The sequence below is a fragment of the Malaya genurostris genome, chromosome 2 (genome assembly GCF_030247185.1).
Source record: "Malaya genurostris strain Urasoe2022 chromosome 2, Malgen_1.1, whole genome shotgun sequence".
Classification (NCBI taxonomy): domain Eukaryota; kingdom Metazoa; phylum Arthropoda; class Insecta; order Diptera; family Culicidae; genus Malaya; species Malaya genurostris.
The window spans coordinates 302,931,840-302,958,371 of record NC_080571.1 but is presented as its reverse complement, the minus strand read 5'-3'; the positions used below and the strand labels follow the sequence as shown (position 1 = coordinate 302,958,371).

Here is a 26,532-nt window from a genome sequence, read left to right as displayed (position 1 = left end):
TTATCTCCGATAAATTTTGTTGCATTGAAAAAAACTGGGTTTTGTCGGTTACGTCACATATAACATTACATCTCCTCTCGCGCCGAAAATATTCGCCATAATTCTTCCAAATTTGATTGACATTGTTACCCTTCAAATAAGTTTAACGACATTCGCGAGAATTCTACCGATAAACAATGTGCCGTTAATCGGTTATGTCACTTATACCATTATATCTTCAGAACCAGAAGTAACAACCATTTGGTTTTGGAACTTCATCCACAATTGAATAGAAACTTTCAAACGAGCCTAGGCTTGTTAAAATCGGTTCTGCCATCTCTGATAAAATTGAAGGGTGAAAAACAACGTGTTTTGTCGTTTATGTCACTTATACCATTATATCCCCGGAACCGGAAGTGCTATCCATTTGATCTACGAACTTGATCCACAATTCAATGGTAGCTTTCAAACGAGCCAAGGCCGAGCCTTTGCGTTTCATTCTCTAGTTTGGATAGCTGCCCCACATTACGTCGAGTACGCAAAATGTCTGTGTGTATTTGTGTATGTAACGTTTTGTTGCACTAACTTTTCTCGGAGATGGCTGAATCAACTTTCACGAACTTGGATTCAAATGAAAGATTTTGTGATCTCATTCAAAATTCCTGAATTTTATATGGATCCGACTTCCGGTTCCGGAATTTTGAGGTAAAATGTGCAAAAAAAAAACTGAAAATAAGTGCACCAACTTTTCTCGGAGACGGCTCAACCGATTTTCACATTAGATTTAAATAAAAGGTCTTGTGATCCTATAAAAATTCCTGAATTTTATTTGGATCTGACCTCCGTTTCCGGAATTATGGGATAAAATGTGCATAAAAATAAAGATTTGATCACTTACTTTTCTCAGAGATGACTATATCGATTTTCAGATTCAGATCAAAGTCCAAGGTCTTATGGTCCCACAGAGTCTTATTCCTGAATTTCATCTCCCGGTTCCGGAGTTACAGGGTGATTAGTGTAAAAAATCCAATTTCAAATTACTTATTCGCTACGCTCACCGTGACTGATTTGTGCTAACGTAGATTCAAATCATTTGCCTTAAGGGCTGAGGACAGTACCGTAAAGTGGAAGGTTTTTTGCTATTTTCCCGTTTCAAATTAAATTTTCTTGCAAACGGTGCAGAATATAGAAAAACCCACCTGGCAATGTCTTCGAAATTTAGTTGAGAATATTCTGTGAAATTTTCAGAATGATTCATTGAGTTTAGCGGTCGTGTTGTATTTTTTCTGACTGAAGAACTGCTGAAAATTGGAACGCTCGGAAATGCATACCTCTACTTGTTCATCGAATATCTCGGCTTTGAAGGCTTGTATCATAAATCTACCGTAACAAAGTCTAGATGATTTAGTTTAGATGCGATTAGTACATAAAAACATATATGTTATCGCGATAAAAATAAAGTCTTGTATTTTTCTGTGAAACAAAGTCAGTTTCAATGCATCCGTCATTTTTTTCGCCTTGGTTTCCTGTCCTGCTAGCATTCTGAAAAAAGAGAGAGAAATAGAAATGGCTCAACAAGGCTGCCAAACACACAGACATTCAATCTTTGCGAAAGTTGAATATTTTTTCATTGTTCATTGGAATCCATGTAATGTCCAACCCATACGATAGATTAATGTGATAAAACTTCTCATCAGAATAATAAAATGTATGCTGGCAACCCGGTACAGTTTGCTCATATACGAGAGAGTACAAGAGAAATACGATGCACAAAGGGAATTGAGCGAGCCACGTGGTCGATTCAAAACTCAACACGTGGCCCTCTGTCCTCAGACCTTAATGTCCAATACAAAACTTCTGAATTTCATCCGGATCCGACACGCGAATCTGGAATTAACGTGTGTTAAAACCTTCATACCATAACTTAAAGGGGAGAAAAAACTACAAGGATCAGCCTCATGTGGTTGTTCGAGCCATTGATGTGGAACAAGGCAGCCAAAATTTCTAATGATCTAAAATCAAACAGTTCAATCAATTGTCACACTTTTGAATCCGCTATTGCACGAGAGTCTGCCTAGATTTATCTTGATTATGAACTAACACCGAACATTGTTTGTTTTATAGCCGACGAAATTACACCAATATCCCAAATGTATGCAATTATATCTTTGTACATACTTGCGATACGGATTTTGATATTAAAGCTTCTCTTCGTCAAGCTTGTGTTCAAGTTTTGTATGCAAGCAGTGATTTTTATAGCATTAAATTCCTCTACCATTCTGCGATTTCGGTTGAAGCGATAAACTATTCCCACTATCAATCGAGTTCATCTTATATAAATTAGAAATTAATTTTACGCACTCAACATCTACCCTGCGGTAGTTGTCAATTTCTCAGGCGAAACGACATAACATGGAATTTCATCCGAGTTTGCATAACACAAGATCAGAGCATACCAACTAAAGCTTCAAATCGTTTAATGGCACGTTTTTGTCTTGCTGTCTAGCAACAACCTACCTCTAGCATGCTACGCGTAGGCTATAATTTCGCTTATATTTATAGATTCGCGTGCTTCCAACAACTTCGCTTTTGCATCGATTGACCAATCATAGCGATGCTTCCCCTTTGATATATCGCTCACTCCTTCAAAACCGTTGTCTATGGCAGGGAAATCCGATAAGCCGGAGATTTTTAGCAGACAAAATAGGACACTGCTCACTACTAATCAAAATTTGCATCAGTTACAATTAAAAATATGTGACTTGATACATTCAAATCGAATATAATATATTTATTTCTAATCAAAGAATGAAATCATATTAATAATTGATACAAAATATATTGAGCTGTAAGTGTTTAAAGTCTGACCACATTTCTAAGTGTAGTTTTCCTTGAGTTTCTGATTTGCACCCCTATATAGAAAATAAATATGTGTTCCACATCAAAAATGCCTAAAAAATGTAAACTAGCTTAAAACTACTCCAATCGGTAATCATTATGATATTATTGATGATATATATATAATTGATATGAGATAGGCATCATTGCACCAGTAGGTGGATCAAAACAGGTTTTTGCCTTTCTCATATAAAAAGGTTATGAAATCACTGTGAAAACCGACTTTTGAACCGAGTGTCATATACCATTCAACTCAGTTCGTCGAGTACGCAAAATGTCTGTGTGTGTGTATGTGTGTGTGTGTGTGTGTGTGTGTGTGTGTGTGTGTGTGTGTGTGTGTGTGTGTGTGTGTGTGTGTGTGTGTGTGCGTAAGTGTGTATGTAACGTTTTTTTCACAAACTCGGATTCAAATGAAAGGTCTTGTGGTCCCATACAAAATTCCTGAATATTATTTGGATTCGACTTCCGGTTTCGGAGTTAGGGGGTAAAATGTGCAAAAAATGAAAATATGTGTTCTAACTTTTCTCATAGAAGGCGCAACCGACTTCACAAACTTAGGTTTAAATGAAAGGTCCTGTGGTCCCATACGAAATACCTGAATTTCATCCGGATCCGGAAATATAGGGTAAAGTGTGTTAAAAATTTTATACCATCACTGAAAAGAACGAAAAACCGTGAAAAGTTTTTTAAATCGACCTCAAAACTCATTAGACGGTCAAATAAACCGTTTTCGGTTACTCTTTTAATAATCGAAGAAAATTATTTTGAAGAATACCACAGTATTCTATACGATAATATGATTGATATTTGACGCAGTAATTATTGCGGACGAAATTTACATATATCATTTCTCATATATCATACGTAGTTGATGTGTAACAGCCATTAGTCTACAGCTCGGAATAAATTCCGAATATTATCAGGGTAGGCTAAAAATATTCATTAAAACTATCATGAAAATTTCGTAATCCGTTTGGCAACGGATTTCAGTACAGTAACCGATTTCGAAGAAATCTGTACGCAAACCGATTTTTTAAAAAGTCTGTCGGAATCAAGTAAGACATAGACAATTGAAATTACGACACGTTTTCTGCCCATTTTCCTCAAACAATGATTGTTTGGATTCAATGTGCGGTGAATGAACATGTTCACTGATAAACAATATTTATGCAAATTTCCCGAAATAGAATCCAGTTTATAATCGCTTTGTGGCATCCCGAATCACGGGGACATATCGCAGAGAACCAATGGCCAAACAACTTGAACCAACTGCTGCAATTCCGGCTATAAAACAGAAATGAAATAATTTGCATGATAGTAATTTAGCGAATGCCATTTCGATGGTAGCAGGCTATGAATGTTTAAGTTGAACTCGTATTCCCAAGCTAATTTAATTTTGCAAATTTATTTTATCCTAAATAAGCCTAGCAAATCCGCACTGGATGTTTTGCTTCTGTCGAAGATTTAGAAAAGCAAAACTGTTGTTTGTTTTCTAGTAAATTAAAGTGAATTTTTCACATTCACATTTTAAATAATGTGGCTTTCATAATAAATCATATAACATATTAATTATTGTGATGTGTTGTACGACGCCGAGTTCAAAGGGGAGACATTCAAGCTCGTTCGGCTGGACACTCGGATAAGTATTTGGGATATACATAGCGACCGAAATATTTTCATTATAAATTCTTTCTTTATATCAATCACACATTCTGTATTTTGATCATGTCCGGAATCACTCTGTGTTTGGATCATGTCCGGAATGATGTCGATTTTGTGCCGAAAGATCGGAACTCCTCCAACACTGCGGAACTGCACGAAATAGGACAATACTACACTCAAATAAAAATTCACGTTCGATTCACTTGAAAAATCACGTAAACTGGTTTCAAATGTCAAATTGAATGTTTTACGTGACGAAATTGAATGTTACACGAACATCCCCTAAAATGAATAGAGTCATCACATAAGGTTTACGTGAATTGACCAAGCGTCAAACAATCTACGTGAATTTCCAGTGTGAAAAAATCGGCTTTGAAAATGGCGAACAGTGGCCCTCGAAGTGTAAGTAGTGTAAATATTTGCGAGAAATGTTATTTAATTACAATTTTTTACTACATCGACCGGACCATTCCAGTATGAAAGTTTCCATGTGTTCGACTGGACCGAGTGCCAGTGTGAGCCCGGAAATGTGCCCGATCCTACCGAATGCTTCAAACAGGCCGTTGGTCCACCGAAAAACGAGTTCCAATTCGGTATGAAGCTAGAGACACTGGAACCATGTAATTCGACCTCAACCTGCATCGGTAGTGTTGTGGAAGTTCTCGGATCTCGACTTCAGCTTCGGTTGGATGGCAGTGACAACAAAATGATTTCTGGAGGTTTGTCGATTCGAGATCCCACGACGTTATTAGTTGCTTTTTATTTTCACCCGTTAAAATTCTATGCTAATTTTCTGAAATAAATGTTTTATTTTTCATGGCATTTCTCATTTTCTAGATTTATATAAAAATCTGAAATCTCCCTTTTGACTTCAACCAGTATATAAATTTGATTATGAACTGATAGGTAAATGTGATATGAGCAGTACATTATATTTTACTTATGAAACACGTAGCTTTTACTGGATTATGCATTAAGCAGTTTTTAAATGCCAGTCCATTAAAACCTACGTGAAAAGTAGGGTGGAAAATATTCACATAACTTTTCACGTAACTATAACATGATTATTATTTTGAGTGTAAGCCATTATGAAGCCACTAGTTAAGGGTGAAGCCAGAGTGGGCGCGATGCGAACATTGAAGTATATGAATTTCGTTCTTTTCTTTCCAGTAAAAAATTAACATGTATTCCAGAGTAAACACGAGGCGTTGCGTAGTGACAAGCGATTTTCGGTGCGACAAACAACGATACAGCACGTGCTCAGTTTTTCATGCGTCTTTAGAGCAGTTTTTCAACAGAATGCGTTTTGGGATCAACAATTTCGCAACTATCGGAACTGGGAACTTGTGAACAAGTGTTGGGAAGAGGTTTCAAAAACATTAGAAATAACTGGCAAGTACAGTCAATGAAAGTGCATTAAATGAGTTTTGAGATTAATCGGGGTTACCTCGATGAACAAAGTCTACACATTTTTTATAAATTTTCAGATGAAAATGTTAAGAAAAAATGGAAAAATCTATGCGTTACGCTACGAGAACTGCTAAAATTTAGATCCGTGGCTCCAGGTGGTGTTGTAATCTCCTTGAGCTAGCTTTATTTCAACAGGCAAATCAAAAATCTGCTATTAAATAAAAACCCAAAAATCTTCGAGGAATATAGACCGTTCTATATAATATTACAATGATAACGACATGATTGATACCGTCGAAGAAGGGTCATTTGAAAAGGCACCTAATCCAGCAAGAAAGTGAAAGAGAATTTCAAAAAGAATAAACAATCGGCACTCCTTCTGAACATAGAGCTTCGAACGTTAGAACTACTCAAGGAAAAAACAAACCCGGGTGAGAAAGATTTGCATGCTGCAATAAAAATCTACACATACGGAGAGAGCTGCAGTAATTGCCGCTACAGCACGTAGATGGCTCAAATAAGATGAATCCACTCTCTCCAAAATGATTCAATAAATATGAAAAGAAATAAATTATATTGTTTAGCTACTACTGTACAAATCACTCTGGCTGTGGTTACTATCTCTCATTGGAAAGCATTCGCGTTACGCATCGCGTCGCGTGTCGCGTCCACTCTGGCTTCACCTTATAAGGAGTGAAGAAGAAATGAAGAAAGGATGTGTTAATAGGTAAAATACAGCCAATTCTGAGATCGTGCAGAGCCTTATGGCCAAGGTTATCACATTCTAACAACATAAATTGTTTCCTTTTACTTACTAAAAATTTTGTGATAAACGGATAAAAACTCGAGTTTTGTGAATGAATTTTGTGTGTGCGGATTTTAAACGGTCTCCAAGGTCGCAACGCATGATTAGAGTGTATCCTGAACTTCATACCAGTCCAAATCATCAGCTCCACGACATCTTCGAAAGAACCCGACGAGTCGTCGTCCTTCCGTAAAGTAGATGAAGCATGAATATTTCCTCTATTTCATATTCTTTATCATTCTCTCGGTATAGATGTTCGATCTGAGTTGATATGGTATCAATTCCCAATACCATGTTCTAAGAAAACCTTATTAGTCAATTAGTAGAATCGTCAAGACGCCAGGCAACGCAATAACCCTAACTAATCCACCCAGAAAATGGATATGTTGAGGTAACTACAATAATACGCGTAGTTATCTATTCACCAGCAATCACATCAGGACAAAAACACATAAAGACGCGCAATATTCCATCATACGACTAATTAACAACCTCGACTATCTTGTTATCTTTATCGCTACACATTATGTACTACACGTGGTTCCGGACAATATTGCCTGCCAGTCAGTGAGACGAGTTAGCACTAATTGCTCGGCAGAGTCCATACGTCTCGTCGTGCATGGCCCTTTCTTCGGCTCTCTGCTACCGAACTGATAAATAGGTTGATTCTAGGAAAACCCACGCACATTTCCACTTTACACCACCGTCCGCCATGATACAGGAAATGCACCAACGCATTGAAAATCACTTTCCAGGCAGAATGGGAAATATTTTACTGTTGCTAGCCAATTAACAGCGTGAACAGCACAGTTCAGTTTAAACAAACAAAACGGTCTATCGCCATCAATTGCAATTGGAAAGCAGTGTAAGATGCAAGCGGCAACCATTTAATGGCACTTTGGAAAACGTTTCAGCACTGCTGCATTTCCACTGATTAAGGCAATTTAATTCCACTGCTTTCCGAACGGTATCGTTTCGTTTTCCGTCCTACAGTCGGGGTGATTCGGGTAGGGTTTCCGGTTACATTTAATCAGTTGAACCAAATTAAGGAATCCGTACATCTTCACTAGATGGACTGGAAGTCTATCAGACATGCGGCTAGAAAATGATACCTCCGTTCAATCATTTGGGCAATGACTTTATCAGCATAATTTCATTATAATCATAGACGAATAAAACGCATTGCATAATCAATCTGTTTAGCGGATCTATTTCCCTTTAAGCAGTCTTATATTGATTAATCCGGCTTACGCTTTTATTGCGACGACATTTCGATGCAGGAATTTCGAAGCAATTTCATTTCAATCAACAAAAATCTAATCAGTCTCTGTCTAGTTGATAACTTATAGTCGAACTCTTGCAATAGAAACGTACTAATTAATATTCGGAATCCTGACTCTTTCCGCTAAGGATCTTTGGGTGAAAATGCCTTGGTGAATTTGCATGAAAAGGTAATCTGAGTTGACGAATATTTGGTACGCAGAGTGCAGGTAGACTCAAGCATATCATAAAAGCATTCAGAATTTGAAAATGTGTCCATAGTACGACAGAAAGCATCTCTCAAGAGTTTGAATAATTGATTCCTGCTTGACTGTAATGTTAGTCATTAAGAACCAACCGGTTTATTTTATGTTCCATTTAGATCAAGAAAATTTATTGCAACAGCTAACTGAATTTTTATAGACTGGCTCCCATTACATTTGGCTCGACTGTCGGATAATACAGTAAATCTTTATATTTCCCATATCTTCTATATTTGGATAACGATGCCATTTAGTTGGCTTGCCATGAAAGACATCCATTTCATCGAAGCACGCTAGGCTGTAATTAGCGAGAGAGTTATTTGTACCACCTACATTCCGATAATAAATTATCATATCGTGGTGTCCATCTACTACCGTTTCCAAGGTTAATATGAGGAAAACTGTTTTAATTTTGTGATCGAAACAGTGAAATCCTGACCCTAGGTTCTTAGGAACGGTATCGAGCTCGAGTCTTTACCAACAGTGCTATGAAGCTTTCTGGTATTCTTCGGTGATATATTTGTAATATTCTTAAAGTTACTCCGAATATGAATTCCCCTACAACCGTTTTGGTCATTATCCATTCTAGTGGCGTATCATTAACAGTATTGCTTTTCGATAGTCTGTCATTCGGTACTGACAGCGCTGTCATTTAGAATGAGTGAAGTCTCAATTGATGCTCAATTACCATTGCCATCAAAAGTTAATAGTCAATATTAACCGATTCAAGTTGAAGTATAGCGAGCATATTCAATCACACCATCTCATTTCATCACCAATGCAGATGGTGATAACAACCCGTGCTATCATGTCCCAACTCAGGTTCACGAAAGAGCCCTTAGAGGGCACTTAATCACCTTTTGACGACCTACATTACGTTTTATTTATATTGATCCTGTAAACCATTAAATAATTTTCGTCAACCAGTTTACCCTCCCTGGTCTAATCAAACTCTGAGGCGGTACAAAAGCGCCAAACGATTTGCTTTGAAAAAACTCTCCAAGCGACCCACTCTCCATTTTAGGTCTCAATACATGTTTCTTAGCAATCGATATAAACGACTAAGCAAAATTTTATATTATACTCACTTGAACCGTGTTCAACAGAACTTAAGAAACAACCCAAACAGTTTTTGGCATCACGTAAACGAACAGCGCAAGGAAATAGGTATGCCTACCCATATGTCGCTTGGTGAAGTTCAGTCATCCACCATACTTGAAACGTGCTATCTATTTCGAAGGCACTTCAGTAGCGTTTTCTCCAATGAAGTTCTTAGTAGCGACGAAGTATCAGAGGCAATCGTGAACGTCACTCTCCGTTCTCCTGTTGGAACTCATCCTTCTATTACCTCGACCATGATAATTACGGCGTGCTTGAAACTAAAAAGCTCTACTAACGCAGGACCCGATGCCATTCCTTTGATAGTCCTAAAAAAATGCTTGAATTCACTCCTAACACCACAGGACTATATTGTTCAACGATTCTCTTAATGCGGGGTCTTTCCCAGACCCCTGGAAGAAATCATATATTTTTCCGGTTTTTAAGAAAGGTAACAAACCTGATATTACTAACTACCGTGGAATAGCTTCACTATGTACTGTGTCCAAGTTATTTGAAATAATTATTCTCGATTTCATAACTCACAAATACAAGGACTACATATCTGAAACTCAACACGATTTTATGCCTAAGAGGTCAACATCTACAAACCTTGAAGCTTACACATCTTTTATCATCCGATCTCTACAATCGCATCTACAGGTTGATGCTATCTACACAGATTTTTCAGCGGCATTCGATAAAACAAATCATCAAATGACAATTGCTAAACTCGACAGACTGGGCTTTAGTGGCGCTTTACTGGATTGGATGCGTTCATATCTGACTGGTCGCGAGATGTCGGTGAAAATAGGAAACTTCACAACAGTCCATTTTACTGTTAGTTCTGGAGTACCTCAAGGAAGCCACTTAGGACCGCTTATATTTTTACTGTACCTCAATGATCTCAACTTCTCCGTGAAATGTTTCAAACTATCATTTGCTGACGACTTCAAACTATATCATCCTATAAAGGAACTAGAAGATGCACGTTTTTTGCAAGCTCAGTTTGACACATTCGCCAAATGGTGCCACAATAACAGGATGATACTAAACGCTTCCAAATGCTCCATTATATCTTTTTCCCGAAAACGCTCAATAATTACATATGAATATCATCTCTTGCAAAATGTCCTCAAACGTGAATCCTCGGTTAAGGTGTTACTCTCGATCACAAATAGGATTTCAAGAATCATGTCGATTATGTAATTTCGAAATAAATAAATTTCAAAATGTGTTAAATCTACCTAGCAGTGAAATGATAACTTTCTCATGAATCTGCATGTGTTTTTAGCATGAATGTTCTTCGGTGTTATTAGTTTTCATGAGATTATTGTAATTCCCGTCGTTATAATTGACAGATCGAAATTTCAATCACTTATTACCCTGTAATTTCGGAAATGCAAGTCGGATCGAGAAATTGTATGAAACCATAAAATCATTCCTTTGAATCTTAACGTGTCACAATCGAATAAGCTTGCCCTCGGCATCTTATAGCTAAAGCAGTGTGCCTTATTAAATATATTGTTAAATAAAAAAATCGATTAAGCATTCCATGAGATGTCGAAGATAGTTTCACTTTTGATTTTTTGGTCATTATTTGCGGAACCATTGGAACTGGTATTCAGGGACCACCATAACCCAAAACGGTTCGCATGACCATGAATTAATATGACGAATAAATTGGAATTGTTTTAAGCCCAACTTTGAGATTTTTTGGCTTCGCCATCTTCTACGGCGGTTTGAATATATAAAACTCATCACCCTCTATTTCCAGAATCGGAAGTCGGAATCGAATGAAATTCCTTAATTTTGTATGGGACCATGAGTCATTTAATTTGAAGTTTTGTTTATAACTTTCAAAACCGAAATTCGGTGTAGCCGAAATCAGTCAAATTCGCCTAAGGGATTATAAACCAATTCATTCGATTCGAAATTTGTGTAGTCATTTTTGGGAAATCGTTTTGCTTTCCAAATAAAATTCCTGGATAGCTTCCGAGATCGAAAACCGAATACCGATTAACCTGAAATAAGTTTATTTGGTCATCGGCTATCAAAATTTGCAAACCCGATAAACCCGAATAAATTTTGTGATGTTGACATTTTTGCACTAATCACCCTGTATCTCCTGAACCGGAAGTCGGACCCGATTAAAAAACAAGAAGTTTTAATAAAATCTTAGGACCTTGCATTTGAACCTTAGATGGAGAAAATGTACGAGAAAAATGAACGGCAATATTTTAATTTCGTTACACATACCATCCTGTAGTTCCGGAACCAGAAGTCTTAGAAAACGGTTCAGCCATCTCCAATAAAATTGAACGAAATTATTTGTCACACACTCATTTAGTACATACACACACACACACATTTATTATATTCTTCCAGCAATTATTGCGGTGAGCAGATTAAATCGATATAAATATGAAGTGGTTTTGAATGCTAAAATACTACTATCTTTCTAATACATTTGCTATATTCTAACGATTATATTGCCAAACACGAACCGTGCTAAAATCGAAACGAGACAAAAGGTTACGAGAAATAATGTTGTACAGTCTATTTGATGTTTAGAAACAATTGCATACAACAATCGTGTTTCACTTTACTCTCAAGCATCGCTTTATCATGCAGCGCCCAAAACAAAAATATCGAAATCTCCGTTAAAATTAACGGATTCGTATCATCTATGGCTTGTTGGATAGCTATTTCCTTGTGAAATCTAAGTATCAAAACATTTTTTGTTTACAATGACCATTGGGGCAGATATCGTCAAAAAAAATTAAAATCTAGATATAAAACATTCTATTTTTTATGTTTATAGAAAGAGGTAAAAAAGTTACCAATCGAAAGACGTGTCAAGATAATCTAAAATGTCTTTTGCATACAGATAGGCATAATCATTACTCCAATGAAACAAAAATGACGTAGTACATCAACTGATTACAGTGGATTGGTATTCAGTACAAATGAGATTAAAACTGAATCGATAGCAGATACCAAAACAATCCACAAAACTGAAGATAATTGAGAGATCCAAAGCTCTTATCTCATGCCGCCCCGGGAATCCATAATGATATTTAGTCAACAGAACGTCATTGTCTGTGTGCTTCAGTGTTACTTGTAAACTGATCGTGTGTGGATAGGTTTGCGTATCATTTATTTTTGCCGAAAAAGAGCTTCAAATTGATTTATTAGTCCGGTTTACCGTCACAATACTGAAATATATTTTAAAGGGTTCAGTTTGAATCATTATTAAAAATGCAAAAGTTTAAACTCAAATGCTTACGCTATACAAATCGAAAAACCTGTTTTGATCCACCTAGTGGTGTAATGATGCCTTTCTCATATCATTCATACTATCATATATAATACTATGATATTCTTCAAAACATTTTTTTTCGATTTTTGAAAAAATAACCGAAATTGGTTTGTTTGACCGTTTACTGATAAAAGCTATCAATTGGAGAAGATTTAAGATCGATTTAGATATTTTTTTACGATTTTTCGCCCTTTTCAGTGGTGGTATAAAATTTTAAACAAACTTCACAATATATATTGCCGGATCCAGGAGTCGGATCCAAATAATATTCAGGAATTTTGTATGGGACCACAAGACGTTTCATTTGAATTTAAGTTTGTGAAAATCGGTCGCGCCATCTATGAGAAAAGTTAGAACACATATTTTCATGTATATGCACATTTTATCCCATAACTCCGAAACCGGAAGTCCAATACAAATGAAATTCAGGAATATAGTATGAGACCTAAAGAGCTTTCATTTGGATCTAAGTTTGAGAAAATCGGTTTAGCCATCTCCGAAAAAAGTTGTTGCACTTATTTTCACAATTTTTTGCACATTTTACCCCATAACTGCAATTTATAAAAACCTAACTAAATTCTATGCGTAATGATTATGTAACTTTAAAATTAATTTACAGGATCCGACTGCAATTTGCACTCGACTTACAAATGTAACTATATTAGATTGTAAAAACCAATCATCCGTCGAGCAGATATGTGCTTCGGTGACTCAGACGATTAACTTTGCGCGGTTTTCATTTCATAGTTGTATTCGCAGGTCATTTTTTGAATTTGTTTTCCTCGTTAGACACTGATCAATTTAGCATGTTCCTACAGGTAAATTTGCGTAAGCAGCGACGCTTCAGCTATGTGCAGATGTAAAATCACATCTCTTTCGCGAGCTGCGCAGATTCCTTTCGTCGCTATTTAAGTCAGCATAAAAAAGGTCCCCCGCGGTGAACGATTGAAAAGGTCAAAACCGGGGAAAAATAAATGATTTAAAAAAGCATAAACATTCTGAAGTATTGGAATTTAAATACATCGATTCTCTACAAAGCCTCGGTATCGCGATCCTTTATTGAAATTTGACCTTCTGTTTCAACAGACTTCGCTGCCGATTCCCAGTGTACAGAATCATTGCATGGCTGGCGTTACATCGACTCTCTGTGACTTTCGAACTGAGATGAGAATGCTTTCAATGAAATTTCTGGATAGTTGTTTCCAACAATATTCAAACGTCTCTAAAATTATCTCGAATCATGATTTACACTTGGTAAGTGACCCGATCAGATGGTAATAACAAAATTATAACAGCTGGAGTAATTTATTTCAGAAATATTTTGTAACAAATTTTGAAATATTTTTGGCTGGTAAGCTGTTAAAATAACAAAAATCATAACAAAAAAGACTCTAGCTGGAACAAAATCATAACAGATCTTGAAACGTTTGTATCACAATTATTATTGAATTTGATATAACTACAGAAGTCCGAAAGCAGAAATTTATAACAATAGTTGTAAAAAATTAGATAGCAAATTTAACACAGAAAAACTATTTCACAGCTAACTTTTAGCATCGTTTCAATTCAAAATTGTTGAATGATTTTTTTATTTTGCGATCTGATTTCTTCTTTTAGTTTTTTGAATTTCTGATAATTATATTTCGATATAAAGTAACGAAAGAACTCATTTTTTTAATTAATGAACTTCATCATGATGTCTTGCAAATGAAAATAAAACATCATAACTGATTTTGTTATTATATTGTTATCAAAAGTTTTAACTTTCAACAATTTTCATTTGTTAAATATCTCAAAATAACTCAAATTGTTATACATTTCAACTGTTGATATACTTATGTTATGATTTTGTTATGTGAATCTGATCGGGGATATTTTATTTCCACCTTCAGTCGATTTAAAGAAAAATGTTAAAATATAACACCAGATCATTTAAATTAATCATTTAAACTTTTATGTTACTTATTGATATCCGATTTAGATAAAATTGTGCATAAGGACTTTTTTTATGCGCTCAATCATTTGGGTACTATTGCCTTACGAAATTAGAGATGACCCATCTTTATTGGCACCCTATGGCACATAATCATTTTGATAGTTTTTTTAGTCATTACGCTCTATTTTACACGTTGCTTTAACGTGTCGTAGACGAGAGAAACATTGGTTGAAACTAAGGCCTATTGGGCAGGCACCACATCAAATGTCTCTCGACTGTAGTGGCAACCAGTCAAATTCAGCCATAGAGTATAGGGCCTTTGTTACAGTACACAAATAGTACACTTCATTTTTCTGGATGTCTTTCATCTGGAGCTTCGAGTTCATAAATTCGTTTGTTACGAAAATTCGAATTTTATTACCCTAACATGCAAAACGCTTACCATAGCAGAAAGCAGCCCAAAGTAAATTTTTTCCATAAGTTTCGTTGTCCGCCAGTATGCATCCTAGCCATGCGGATCTGCATCGGTGTACAATTCTGGTTCCTGCTGCACGTTTTTAAATACGATAGGCCCTCCCGTGGATGGATCCTTAATAGCCACGATTGCGCAACTTTCACAGGTTGTGCATTAAATGATAATATGGCCATTGAAAGTTCATTCATATGCAATTTCAGAACATCTCGATCAGTAACATAGCTGTAATTAGGAATGATTGCTTAAGCTCATCAATTAAATCTTTGTTCTCTTAGCAGAACACTAGCAACACTACGGGGTTGACAGTTCAATAGATAGGATAGCTGGTCTTACAAACCAGTTGTCGTATGTTAGAGCCCCGATCTGAAAGGATTTCTAGCGTTAAAAGAATCATAGCGTCAACTATGCATTGGTTCTGTACGCCAAGAATCGACTGCGAAATCTATTGAAACAAAATGGAATGTAATATCTAGACTTTGTTGGCTGTAAAACACCAAACAATTTCAAAATAATTATAATAACAAATTTTCGGTACATACATATAATGATAATGATATTATTGCTAGTATGATCAAGAAATGGTGTCATCACTGTTGAAGCACAATGACCTCCAGAGGATGCGTTGCCAACTGTCATATATCATGGATTAATTCGAGCGTACTGAAAACGATTGCTAATTTGTTTCCTGATTAATTTACTGTGGTTTAATGAATGAAAGAGTATACGTCTGCCTCGGCATTTGAATTACTTCAGCGAACGTTAAGCTAACGAACGGCTGCGAAGCTATAAATTTGCGATGGCTTTTCGACCAACATTTAAAAACATTAATTACTTACTGCTATGCTGATTGATCATTGTCATACCTGTAAATGGATAAAAAAACGAGTATTAAAATAAAATTGTCTATTGAGTTCAGTATTTATCAAAATTAATGGACACACAATAATTGATTTTATTTATAGGAATATGCTGCATTGAAAATCTTCAATTAGGTTGAGAAAAATATTATTGGAAATAATTAGCGTTTATATAACTAATAGTAATAGTCATTCAATCACACAAAATGATTTATGCATGGCTAACTGCAGAGAAACAACTACAATTTATGTGTGGTAGCTCCAAAGATCATAAGCTAGATGCAGGGACAATACTACACCAAGCTTCGTTGGTGTGAAAACCTGTTTACTTTTATTATTATGATTGGTACGGTTCCAATCGTAATATGAATTAAGAAATGTAGGTCGCTAAGGTCGAAAAAACACTCAAACGGATGTCCATACCATTCACCATAAATACCATAAATATTTCATTAGAAAAAGACTTTCTTCGGAATAAACTAATGCTTCTGAATGTGCTTATTGATTAGATTCTGTAAACAGGATCCTGTGCAAGAATTTTTGCAATTGAAATAAATGATTCAACTGTGCGTAAATTAGTTTTCTTCGATTGAAAATGAAGTAAGTTAGTGCTGAGACGAACGAAAGACCAAAGAATAAGATTCTGAAGAGACTATCTCAATGCTTATAACGAAAATCCGGACAAAATTCAATAGTAGATTGTACGGCCATAAGACCTTCCATTTTAGTCTGCGCTTGTGAAAAGCCGTCTCTGAGAAGATGTAGTGAATTCCGTTTAGGAGATTTCGACCGCTAGAAAACCATTGCAGTGATGGCATTCCACTAGAGTTATACACCAGTGTGAAACTTAGCATACCTAAACTTAGGATGCAGCCGGCGAACACCGCACAAAAAGAAATGCGCACTTGTGCTCAGTGTCGAAAGGACAGATTTTGGTTGCGGATAGATAAGTCGCTCTCTCGCCTAAATACGCCCAAGTGTGCACTGTTGCGAACACTTCTGTGATTTTTATTAATTTATAGAGAGTATAGCTGAAAAATATTTATTGCAATAGGGTAAAACGATAAATTATATTTTCGCTGAATATGCGAGCCCCACGCTTCTCTTGTGCGACCTTACACCATAGTCATCACTTGATAGCACTTTGGTGCTACCCGATGCTAGAGGTGAAACAAAATAAATACGCGGTCTCGTAATGCGTGTACACTGTATAGAACAGTGGTGTAACTGTAAAAGAAAAGAGCTCTCGCTGATGCACTGTAAAACGAGTGGTGAATTACACTTACTCTTCATCACACAGAGGAGCCGAAGTCAGTTCGTTTAACCAGCACCTAACAAGATAGGTACAACAAAAGAATTCAAGGACTAGTCCTTAAAATCTTATTCGTTTTTAAAACCTCATGTAATGTTTCTCGAAATTAAAATTTGTCTGCTTTTTACCCTGTAATGCCGGAAAAAGAAGTCGGACCCGAATAAAATTGAACCGCGTTCTATAGGATCTCCTAAATGAACCCAGGTTTGTGCAAATTGATTCAGTCGTCTCTGTAAAAAATCAAGCGCATATTTTTGCCACATACACTCATATACACATTGACATACCGGCATTTTGCGATCTCGACGAATTAGTTCAACTCCGGGCCTTGATTCAAAAATCGTTTTTCTCAGTTATTGTATAACCTTTCTATATGAGAAAGGTAAATCCGCTTCTTCAGACTAGTTATGCAAACCAATATTTGACATAAATTTGATTTTTGAAAACGAACAAATTACAGCCAAAACATATTACAAAAATTTACAAAACTTCAAGTACTATATGAAAAATCCCGTTTCAATCGACCTAGTGCTGTGATGATGTCTTTCTCATGTGACTTGTATTTCAGAAATATTACAGTGGTATTCTTGAAAAAAAACTGCTCATTGAATAGAGACAGGGAAGTTTGTTCGAGTGTGAACTAGCATAGCCTAAAAATCAAAATATTTTCGCACCAAAATTAGAAAAAAAAATGTCTTGTTTTTTGCAGCACCCAAATGACGCATTAAAATTTTAAACACACCTCTTCCTGTAATTCCGGCTTACCTTTTATTTGGGCCTTTTGCTTGTGAAAATCGGTTGAGCCGTCGTGGCGAAAAATAAGGAGTGTATCGAAAATAAGCTATCCACATATATTTGTGTTGTACGCATGTATTTGTGATGGTTTTATATATTCAGATCACAGCATGCTGTGCGTTTGCCTGTCAGCTTTCGTTTGTTCACTTGTTTGTGCGGTTGAAATTCTGCGTTTGCAAAATGTCGCGTATTGAAAAGGAAGTGAAAATTAAGGTTCTGGACACATGGCTAAGTGAGAAGGGTATTACTATGCGAAAATTCGAGAAGTAGTTTGAAATTCATCATGCCAGTGCTGAAACCGTCATTAATAGGTTTGGGGAACACTATTCTTTGGATGAGCTACCAGAAAGAGGCAGAAAACCCGGTTCTTCCAACCCGAAACTGGACCAGAAAGTGGTATCTCTAATCATGAAGAACAAATCAATGTCAATAAGTGATTTGGCCAAAACAAGCAGAAACGAGTGTCGGCATGATCCAGCGTATCAAGAGGCGAAATCACCTGAGCGAGCAGCAACAAGGGCCCGGAAATTGGATTCGCGTCTTTTGCAGTATCCGGATGCATGCGTTTTGATGGACGATGAGATTTATGTAAAGGAGGACTCAAAAATCCTTCCAGGTCCACAATACTTTACTGTCGTCGTTGGGGAGGATGTGAGCGATCGTCGTCACGTCGATTGAAGTGGAGAAATTCTGTCGAAAGGTACTGGTATGGCAAGCAATATGTTCCTGTGGTTTGAAGTCAACCATTTTTTACACTAGCGGCACTATAAATGCAGAAATCAATCGATCTGAGTGTTTCCAGAAGAGATTGCAGCCTTTATATAAGAAGCATAGTACACTGTTTTGGCAGGATTTAGCGTCGGCTCACTATGCCAAAACCACTCTCAATTGGCTTGCCGAAAAGGGTATAAATTTCGTTGAGAAAAATATCAATCTACCAAATTGCCCTCAGCTTAGACCCATCGAACGTTACAGAGCAATCGTGAAGAGGGTCTTCAAGAAGACTGGTAAGGCAGCTGGAAACATGCAGGATTTCAATAAAATTTGGGCTCAAGGGTCCAAAAAATGCAATGCAACACTTGTCCGGAACTTGATGGAGAGCGCTCGATCAAAATTTCGAAAATTCGTGAAGGAATAACTTAAACTTCATTATGCACAAGTTTAACCTCGTTTTTGTCGGCTGCTCGGCCATCCATGGAAGTTGACCATCAATGTCAATTTCCCTCTCTGAGAAGCCTAGATAGCCGTGTAGTGTCGGTAGCGGTTTCCCAACTGGCTAAGAATAACGCTACGGTCCACCTGTACCGGTGGTATAAGTCCACCAAACAGGTAAGCCGTGTGGCATCCGGCGGAATTATTTTTTACCAAGAATTGATCCACTGGTTTCCTGTTCCATGTCGTAAAAGGCCACAAAAATAGGAACTCCTAAGTCAAGGTGTATTTCCGTGCCGATGGCTGAATGGCTGCAGGAGGTTAAACAATGCAGTCGTGAACGGAATATCTTGGGATTTTCCCTTACTGTGTTAAGCGAAGCTCTGGCAAAGTGGACGACTTCTTTCTTCGCAACTCGTGGGATTTAAATGATTAAAACATTTAAAAAAATCCTTACATGGTTCGCTATAGGCGATTATAAGCCAATATATTTGGTTTCTTGTAGTTGTTGTACGGTAAGTGCTGGAGGTGGAGTGTTCGTTACTTTAATTGATAATGGTTAGAGTAGCACAAATCAATCTCCAGCATAAACGTACAGCAACTATGAATCTATCCAGACTTCTGCAAGAAGGTAAAGCTTCTTTAGCTTTGGTTCAAGAACCATATTTCCAAAAGGGAAGCTTCTACGTTGGAAAATTGTTAAACCCAGTCTTTGTTGCCTTTAACAAGACCGGAATGACTAATCCACGTGAAATGCCTCGAGCATGCATACATGCAAATAGTGCTCTCGATGTCTCTCTCATATCGGAGCTCACAACTCGGGATATTTGTGCTGTCACAGTTGGTATGACTACTGATGGCATAGACAGGAAATATGTCTATTGTTCGGCATATTTGCCGCATAACCAACCTTCGCCAAGCGATGACTTCAAAAAGGTTGTATCATACTGCTGCAAAAGTGATTTACCGCTTGTAATCGGCAGTGACATAAATGCTCACCATATCATTTGGGGCAGCACAGATATAAATTCGAGAGGCTCTGATATGATGGAATTTGTGAGCAGTACAAACCTGCACATAGTCAATGCAGGAAACCGTCCAACTTTTGCGAGATCTGGCAGAGAAAAGGTTTTGGACGTAACTCTCTGCTCTGATAGAATTGCGCATGAGTTGGTGAATTGGCTCGTCTCCGATGAGCTCGAACCTTCGTTGTCTGATCATAAGTACATATTCTTTGATCATTCAAACGTTAAATTTGATATTATCACATATCGTAATCCCAAATCTACAAACTGGGACCTCTATGAAGAGGGCTTGGCGACTAGATTTTACGGGTACCAACCAACAATTGAAACCCCAATTGATTTGGAAAATGTTGTCGACGAGACAAACTCACTCATAGTTGCAGCATATGAAGAGGCTTGTCCACTTCGGATTGTGCGAGCTACTAGAGGAACTCCTTGGTGGAATGCTGAACTTGCTAGACTAAGGAAACTATGCAGAAGAGCTTGGAACCACCGTCGCAGAAATGGGTCGGAGGCATTCGTGTTGGCTCGAAGGGCTTACAAAAATGCTCTTCGATCGTCTGAGCGAAGTGGTTGGAAAAGCCTCTGCACAAATGTCTCCAGTCTCAACGAGGCTAGCAGATTAAATAAGTTACTTTCGAAGTCTAAGGACTTTAATGTCAGTTTCTTAAGAACTTCAGATGGTGAACACTTGTCTGATGAAGGTGATGTACTTCACTATCTTTTTAACACTCACTTTCCAGGATGTATGGATCCATCACCGACAGCTCTTCCCGAGACTTTTTCAGGTAGTTACGATTCTTGGGCCCTTGCTCGAAGCGTTGTGACGATTGAATCGGTCAAATGGGCAGTTGAGAGTTTTGCTCCGTACAAGTCTCCTGGAAAGGATGGAGTTTTCCCAGTGTTACTGCAGAAAGGGTATGAACATTTCAAACATGTTTTGAAGAAAATACTTACTTTTAGTCTTGCGACAGGATATATTCCAAGAGCCTGGCAGGAAATAATTGTCAAATTTATTCCCAAAGGCGGTCGCGACACTTATGAGGAAGCGAAGAGTTTCAGGCCTATCAGTCTAAGCTCATTTCTTCTTAAAACAGTGGAACGCATAGTCGATCATTATATCAGAAATGTTAGTTTGGGCCTGCATCCGCTACATGGAATGCAACATGCTTACCAGCGTGGAAAGTCCACTACAACCCTGTTACATGATGTTGTGTACAACATTGAAAAAGCTTTCTCACAAAAGCAATCTTGCTTGGGAGTTTTCCTAGATATTGAAGGTGCCTTTGATAACGTGTCTTTCAATTCAATTCTGGAAGCAGCCCGTGGTCATGGCATACCTTCAAGTATCACAAATTGGATACACGCAATGCTTAGCAATCGACTTCTTTGTTCATCGCTTCGGCAAGCAGAGATTAGAAAGCTAAGTGTCTGTGGGTGTCCTCAAGGTGGTGTACTATCCCCACTTTTATGGAACCTAGTCGCTGATGGTTTGTTAAGGAAACTTAATAACCTTGGATTTCCGACTTATGGTTTTGCCGACGATTATCATATATTGATGACCGGTATAAGCATTAACACTCTCTTTGATGTCACTGTGGTCGAACAAGTTAAATACGTCGGGGTTATTCTTGACTCAAAACTGAATTGGTCTGCTCACATTGACTTCAGAATTAAAAGAGCTTGCATGGCTTCGGCCAATGTAGACGAGCTTTTGGAAAATCATGGGGACTCAAACCCAGATATATTCATTGGATCTACACAACTATTGTTAGACCAATTTTAGCATATGGATGTCTTGTATGGTGGCAGAAAGGAGAAGTCGCGACAGTTCAGTCAAAGCTAAATCATCTCCAAAGGATGGTCCTAATGGCGATGACAGGAGCATTCACGACAACTCCTACTGCTGCTCTAGAGGCGCTACTGTGCATTAAACCACTACATGTGTTCCTAAAACAAGAAGCATTATCTTGTGCATATCGTCTTAAGGTTACAGGGCTTTGGAACAGTAACCCATTAGATTATGCTACCAGCCACACTCGCTTGTGGTCTCAAATGGTTACGTGGGATGAGTATTTACTCGCTCCTAGTGACCTAACTCTCACATGCAGTTTTCCTTTCAAAACATTCAATGTGAGCTATCCTTTTCGTGAGGAATGGTTGTCTGGTTGTCTGGAACGACAACTTGATGAACACATAGTTTGTTATACGGACGGTTCTCTGTTGAATGGTCGTGCTGGTGCTGGTGTCTACTGTCGTGAAATGAGGCTGGAGCAGTCTCATTCACTTGGTAGATACTGTACTGTGTTTCAAGCAGAAATCTACGCGATTCTGTGTGGAGTACAATCGGCACTTCAGCAGAGGATCTGTGGTAAGCGAATTTATTCCGGTACTTCCGAAACCGGATTTCAGAAACCGTTATGTTATGTAAGAGTGCGTGGACTTACAAAACCTGCTAGAAACTAGAAGAATTGCAATTTAAAAAAAATATATCATCTTTACATGTTCTTCTATGAAGGTAAACATTTGAATTTGCAGTTTTTCCACTTATCATCCCGTAATTCCGGAACCGGAAGTCAGATCCATGAAATTAAAAAAAAATGTTGGGATGGGTATAGCGTGATGGGTTAGTTGATGCTTTTCACGCAGCCCACCTTGGTTCGATCACCAACCACCGCACATAGGTCAGACAGACATAGGTGGCCCGAAGAGGCGAATGAACTAAAAACCTAAAAAAACTAAAACCTCCATAATTGAAACAAAAAAAGTCTATGGAGTAGTAGTGCCTTTCAGTTGAGCCTAAGTTACTTAAAATTTGTTCAGCTTCTTCGGAGAAAAGTAAATGTATATTTTGTGCTATTTTTATTTCACATTATTCTTTGTAATTCCGGAACCGGAAGTCAGATCCATACCAAATTCTATGGGATAATAGAACCAACATAATAAAAAGGGATAAACAGTTTCGGAAAATCGTTTTTTTTAATTTTCTGATAGTTCAAAATTTAAAAAATATCGATCGATGAGTCAGTGTAATTTATCAAAAATATATTTTTGCTCACTTTTTGAGAAAAAAAATTTAAACGCATTTTTCTGAAACCCATTTTTCGAAATCCGTGAACACGATCCTGCAAAATGTACTGAACCGAATCTTTTCAAACTTGGAACATACTTTCTTGGTATAAAATGCCTCCCCCCTACGTTTTTTTTCATATTAAGGTAGTTTTTCGCGTGTTTTGCTTGAATATGCCACGAAAAAAAAATTAATCAAAATAATAACTTGAGAACGACGGAAGGGGGGGGGGGGAAAAACTGGCACTTTAAGTAAATTTAAGAACATTTTTGATTTCATTTTAATTGATTTTTTTGGAGAATGCTCTGTTACTGCCTTATTATTCAATATTAGTAAACATAAATATTCTTTAAATGATGCTTCATAATTCAAAAAAAGTTTGAATAAATTTACTTAAGCAATTCCCCGTAAAAAATATCAAAAAAAGTGTTTTTTGATTCAAATGAGTACTTAATAAAATATGTACACTAAAAAAAGTTAATGCTATTCCATTAATAAGAAGAAACACTACGAAAACAAAATTTCGAATTGAATTTTTTTTTTTGCAAAATTCCTATTCAAAACTAATTATGTAAAATTAAAATGACAATTTTTCATTTTATTCTTAACGTTTCGCCCTCGGCTCATCAGTGCTTAAAGAAATTCAAATTGAACCGCCAATACTTCGTAAACAAAAACCTCTAAATGTTCAATTTTTCAATATCAATATGAAATTTTGTAAATATTTGTCGAGTTGAGCAGTCTCGAGTCGAATAGTGGAGACAAACTTTCCCGTCGGCTGTATCTGGCTTCGTCCGAATTGGTCTGTTCGTCGAATAGTTACACACTTTTGAAATTTGATTAAATTCTCATTCGGATCATTCTGTTCAAGTTCTAAACCTCACCCTTTGTTTTCCAATTCCCATTTTTCTAATGCTAGAACAATGATTTACTTCAGCATTTACGATTAGAAACGTTATGTGATGAAAAATGCAGAAAAAACTCGTTATTATTTTGCGCACACTGATTGGTACCTACCCGAAAAGAAATTTTTAAATTTAGATTGAATCAGAACCTCTTCAATTGGATGCTGAAGTTGTCTTTTCAAGATGCTTGTTCAAACTGCTCCGTGGATGGTTAAGTTTCTTGTAAACTTTGCAGTGAATGGGAAGGACTATGGAACGTTTATTGAAAGGATGATATAGAATTTCTCATTGCCAATAACAGTAGAATAGATGGGAGAATGCACAGCCCCTTGCAGTTTCTATTTATAAGAAAGGACAGTATAAGTGCAAATACTTTTAAGTTCATAAACGGTAATGGCTGGCTTCAAACTGACTTAAGAAATAGGCTATTCACGGGTCGAGAAAAAAAAGAAAGAAACTCAATACAAACAGGACTGGTATGTGATTTAAAATTGTGACAAAGACTCAAATACTGATGCATTGTTTAAGCTTATTGTTTTACACAAATTTGTGCTTCTGACAAATCTTCCAACGTGAGATGCCAGATTGCCATAAGCAAATTGAAAACAAGCTTGATTCCTCCAGCAAAAGTTCAATATCGAACAATATTAAACTTGTCCACATGACTCTACAAAATTGATTTCACAACGCTGTTTAACTTTCAGGACAATGGCACTAACTTTCGCATTTTCCCTTTCTCCTGTCGATTGAAAGCCATTCAATCTAACAGTCACGATAAAGACACAAAAATGAGCCATGAAAAACGTATTTTGAGGGCAACTGCATTCGTTGTATACTAACCCGAGTCTTTTTGTCTACGTCAACAGTAAGCATTTAAATTAGTACAATGCCATTAACACATCATTGCACAAGGAAAACCCATATATTTTCGGACGAATGCACAAAACTAATAACCCGCAGACTGCTCTGAAGCTCATTAAAGCGAATTTTACGTACTGTACACGCTGCGGGTTTCCCTTGAAATTTCATTGGCGCATATCCACGCTGCAAGCAGTCGCGACAAAATGTGATAGATGAATGTGCCATGTGATGGTTATGATCGCAGTATGCTAGGTAACTTAAGTGTGGTCGACTAGCGATGCGACAAATATGCTTCTCTGGGTTTTTATGCGAGAAAATTATGCATAGTGGCATAAGGCAGTTATTAGAATTTCCAATTTACAATTTATAATGAGCGTAGAAAAGCGTGTTTTACAACGAACATTATCCAGACATTCATTTGTATCGCAAGATTAAATTCTATAAAATTTCATCACGTTACGAATACCTATGCCGATCTCCAAGTAAGGGAAATCGAAATCATTAATTGATTGAATCGAGCGTGGGTTTTTCAATGACTTAAGTGGATTCCACAAACGATCTGAAATTCGTCACACGCTCAAAACCAGAATTTAAGCAAAAGGTAACAGTGAATCGTCCTTGCGTAAAAAACTAGACCCTTGGTATTATATTCCTTTTGTGGAATTCGACTTTTTGTTTCAACAGACTTCGCAGCCAATCCATAGCATACAGAACCATTGCATGTGCTACGATTCTACTGACACTAAGAATTCTTCCAGATCGGAGCTCGACCATACTTGTAAGACATGCATTAAACCGTAAACCACAGCCAATATCACCCTCATACAGCCCTCATAGCAAAGATAAAAATTTACAAATAATTCATTTCAGAATAATAGAGTTATATGTACATAAGAAACAGTTGATTAAGAAGAGGTTAGACCTTCTATCTGTTCTGGAAATCATCGGTACCATTTGCTTACTTCTTAGTTTCGAAGAGCTTCCGCTTAACTAAACCCAACTTAACCGCTTAACTAGATCCCAGTACTTATCTATTGGGCAAAGTTCTAAACAGGTGGATTGCAAGTCTTTTGGCACATCTTTGATCTTTTATACTATATATCATTCTAGGACGAATTTCGAACAGTGATAAGCGGCCAAATTATGCCAAAACAGAGCTAGAGAGTCGTAACTTCTGATAAATGGTAACAAATGCTTTCGCAGACATTCTTTTTCGTGTAACTCCTTATTAATAATGACAGTAAAACGAAACTTTTAGATTTTCGACCAAAACTACATATGATCTACACAATCGAATACTTCTTCAAGAATTTGAACACCTATTTTGTCCTAAAATGCTTTTATCGGCGTTCCTTTGCTTTGCGAAATGCAAAATCAGACCCGGAAGCTGTTTTAAGTCTTCGAGAACGTATGTTTCGACGTCCATAGTTAAAAAAAAATTTGTTTT

The 26,532-nt window shown here is 37.0% G+C and overlaps 1 protein-coding gene across 3 annotated transcripts in view; it reads right to left on the bottom strand.

Annotated features, from left to right (window-relative positions):
- The window catches only part of LOC131430868 (1-phosphatidylinositol 4,5-bisphosphate phosphodiesterase classes I and II), a 340,169-nt gene that overhangs the window by 214,192 nt on the left and 99,445 nt on the right, over window positions 1-26,532 (bottom strand). Inside the window, exon 2 of one of the 3 annotated variants that reach the window (XM_058596108.1) lies at window positions 1,311-1,521. The exons of the other annotated variants lie outside the window; for them this stretch is intronic. Within the exon in view, the coding sequence (XP_058452091.1) occupies window positions 1,311-1,355 (45 nt within the window). The 5' untranslated portion in view covers window positions 1,356-1,521. The remainder of the gene's footprint in view (window positions 1-1,310; window positions 1,522-26,532) is intronic. 3 annotated transcript variants of the gene reach the window in all.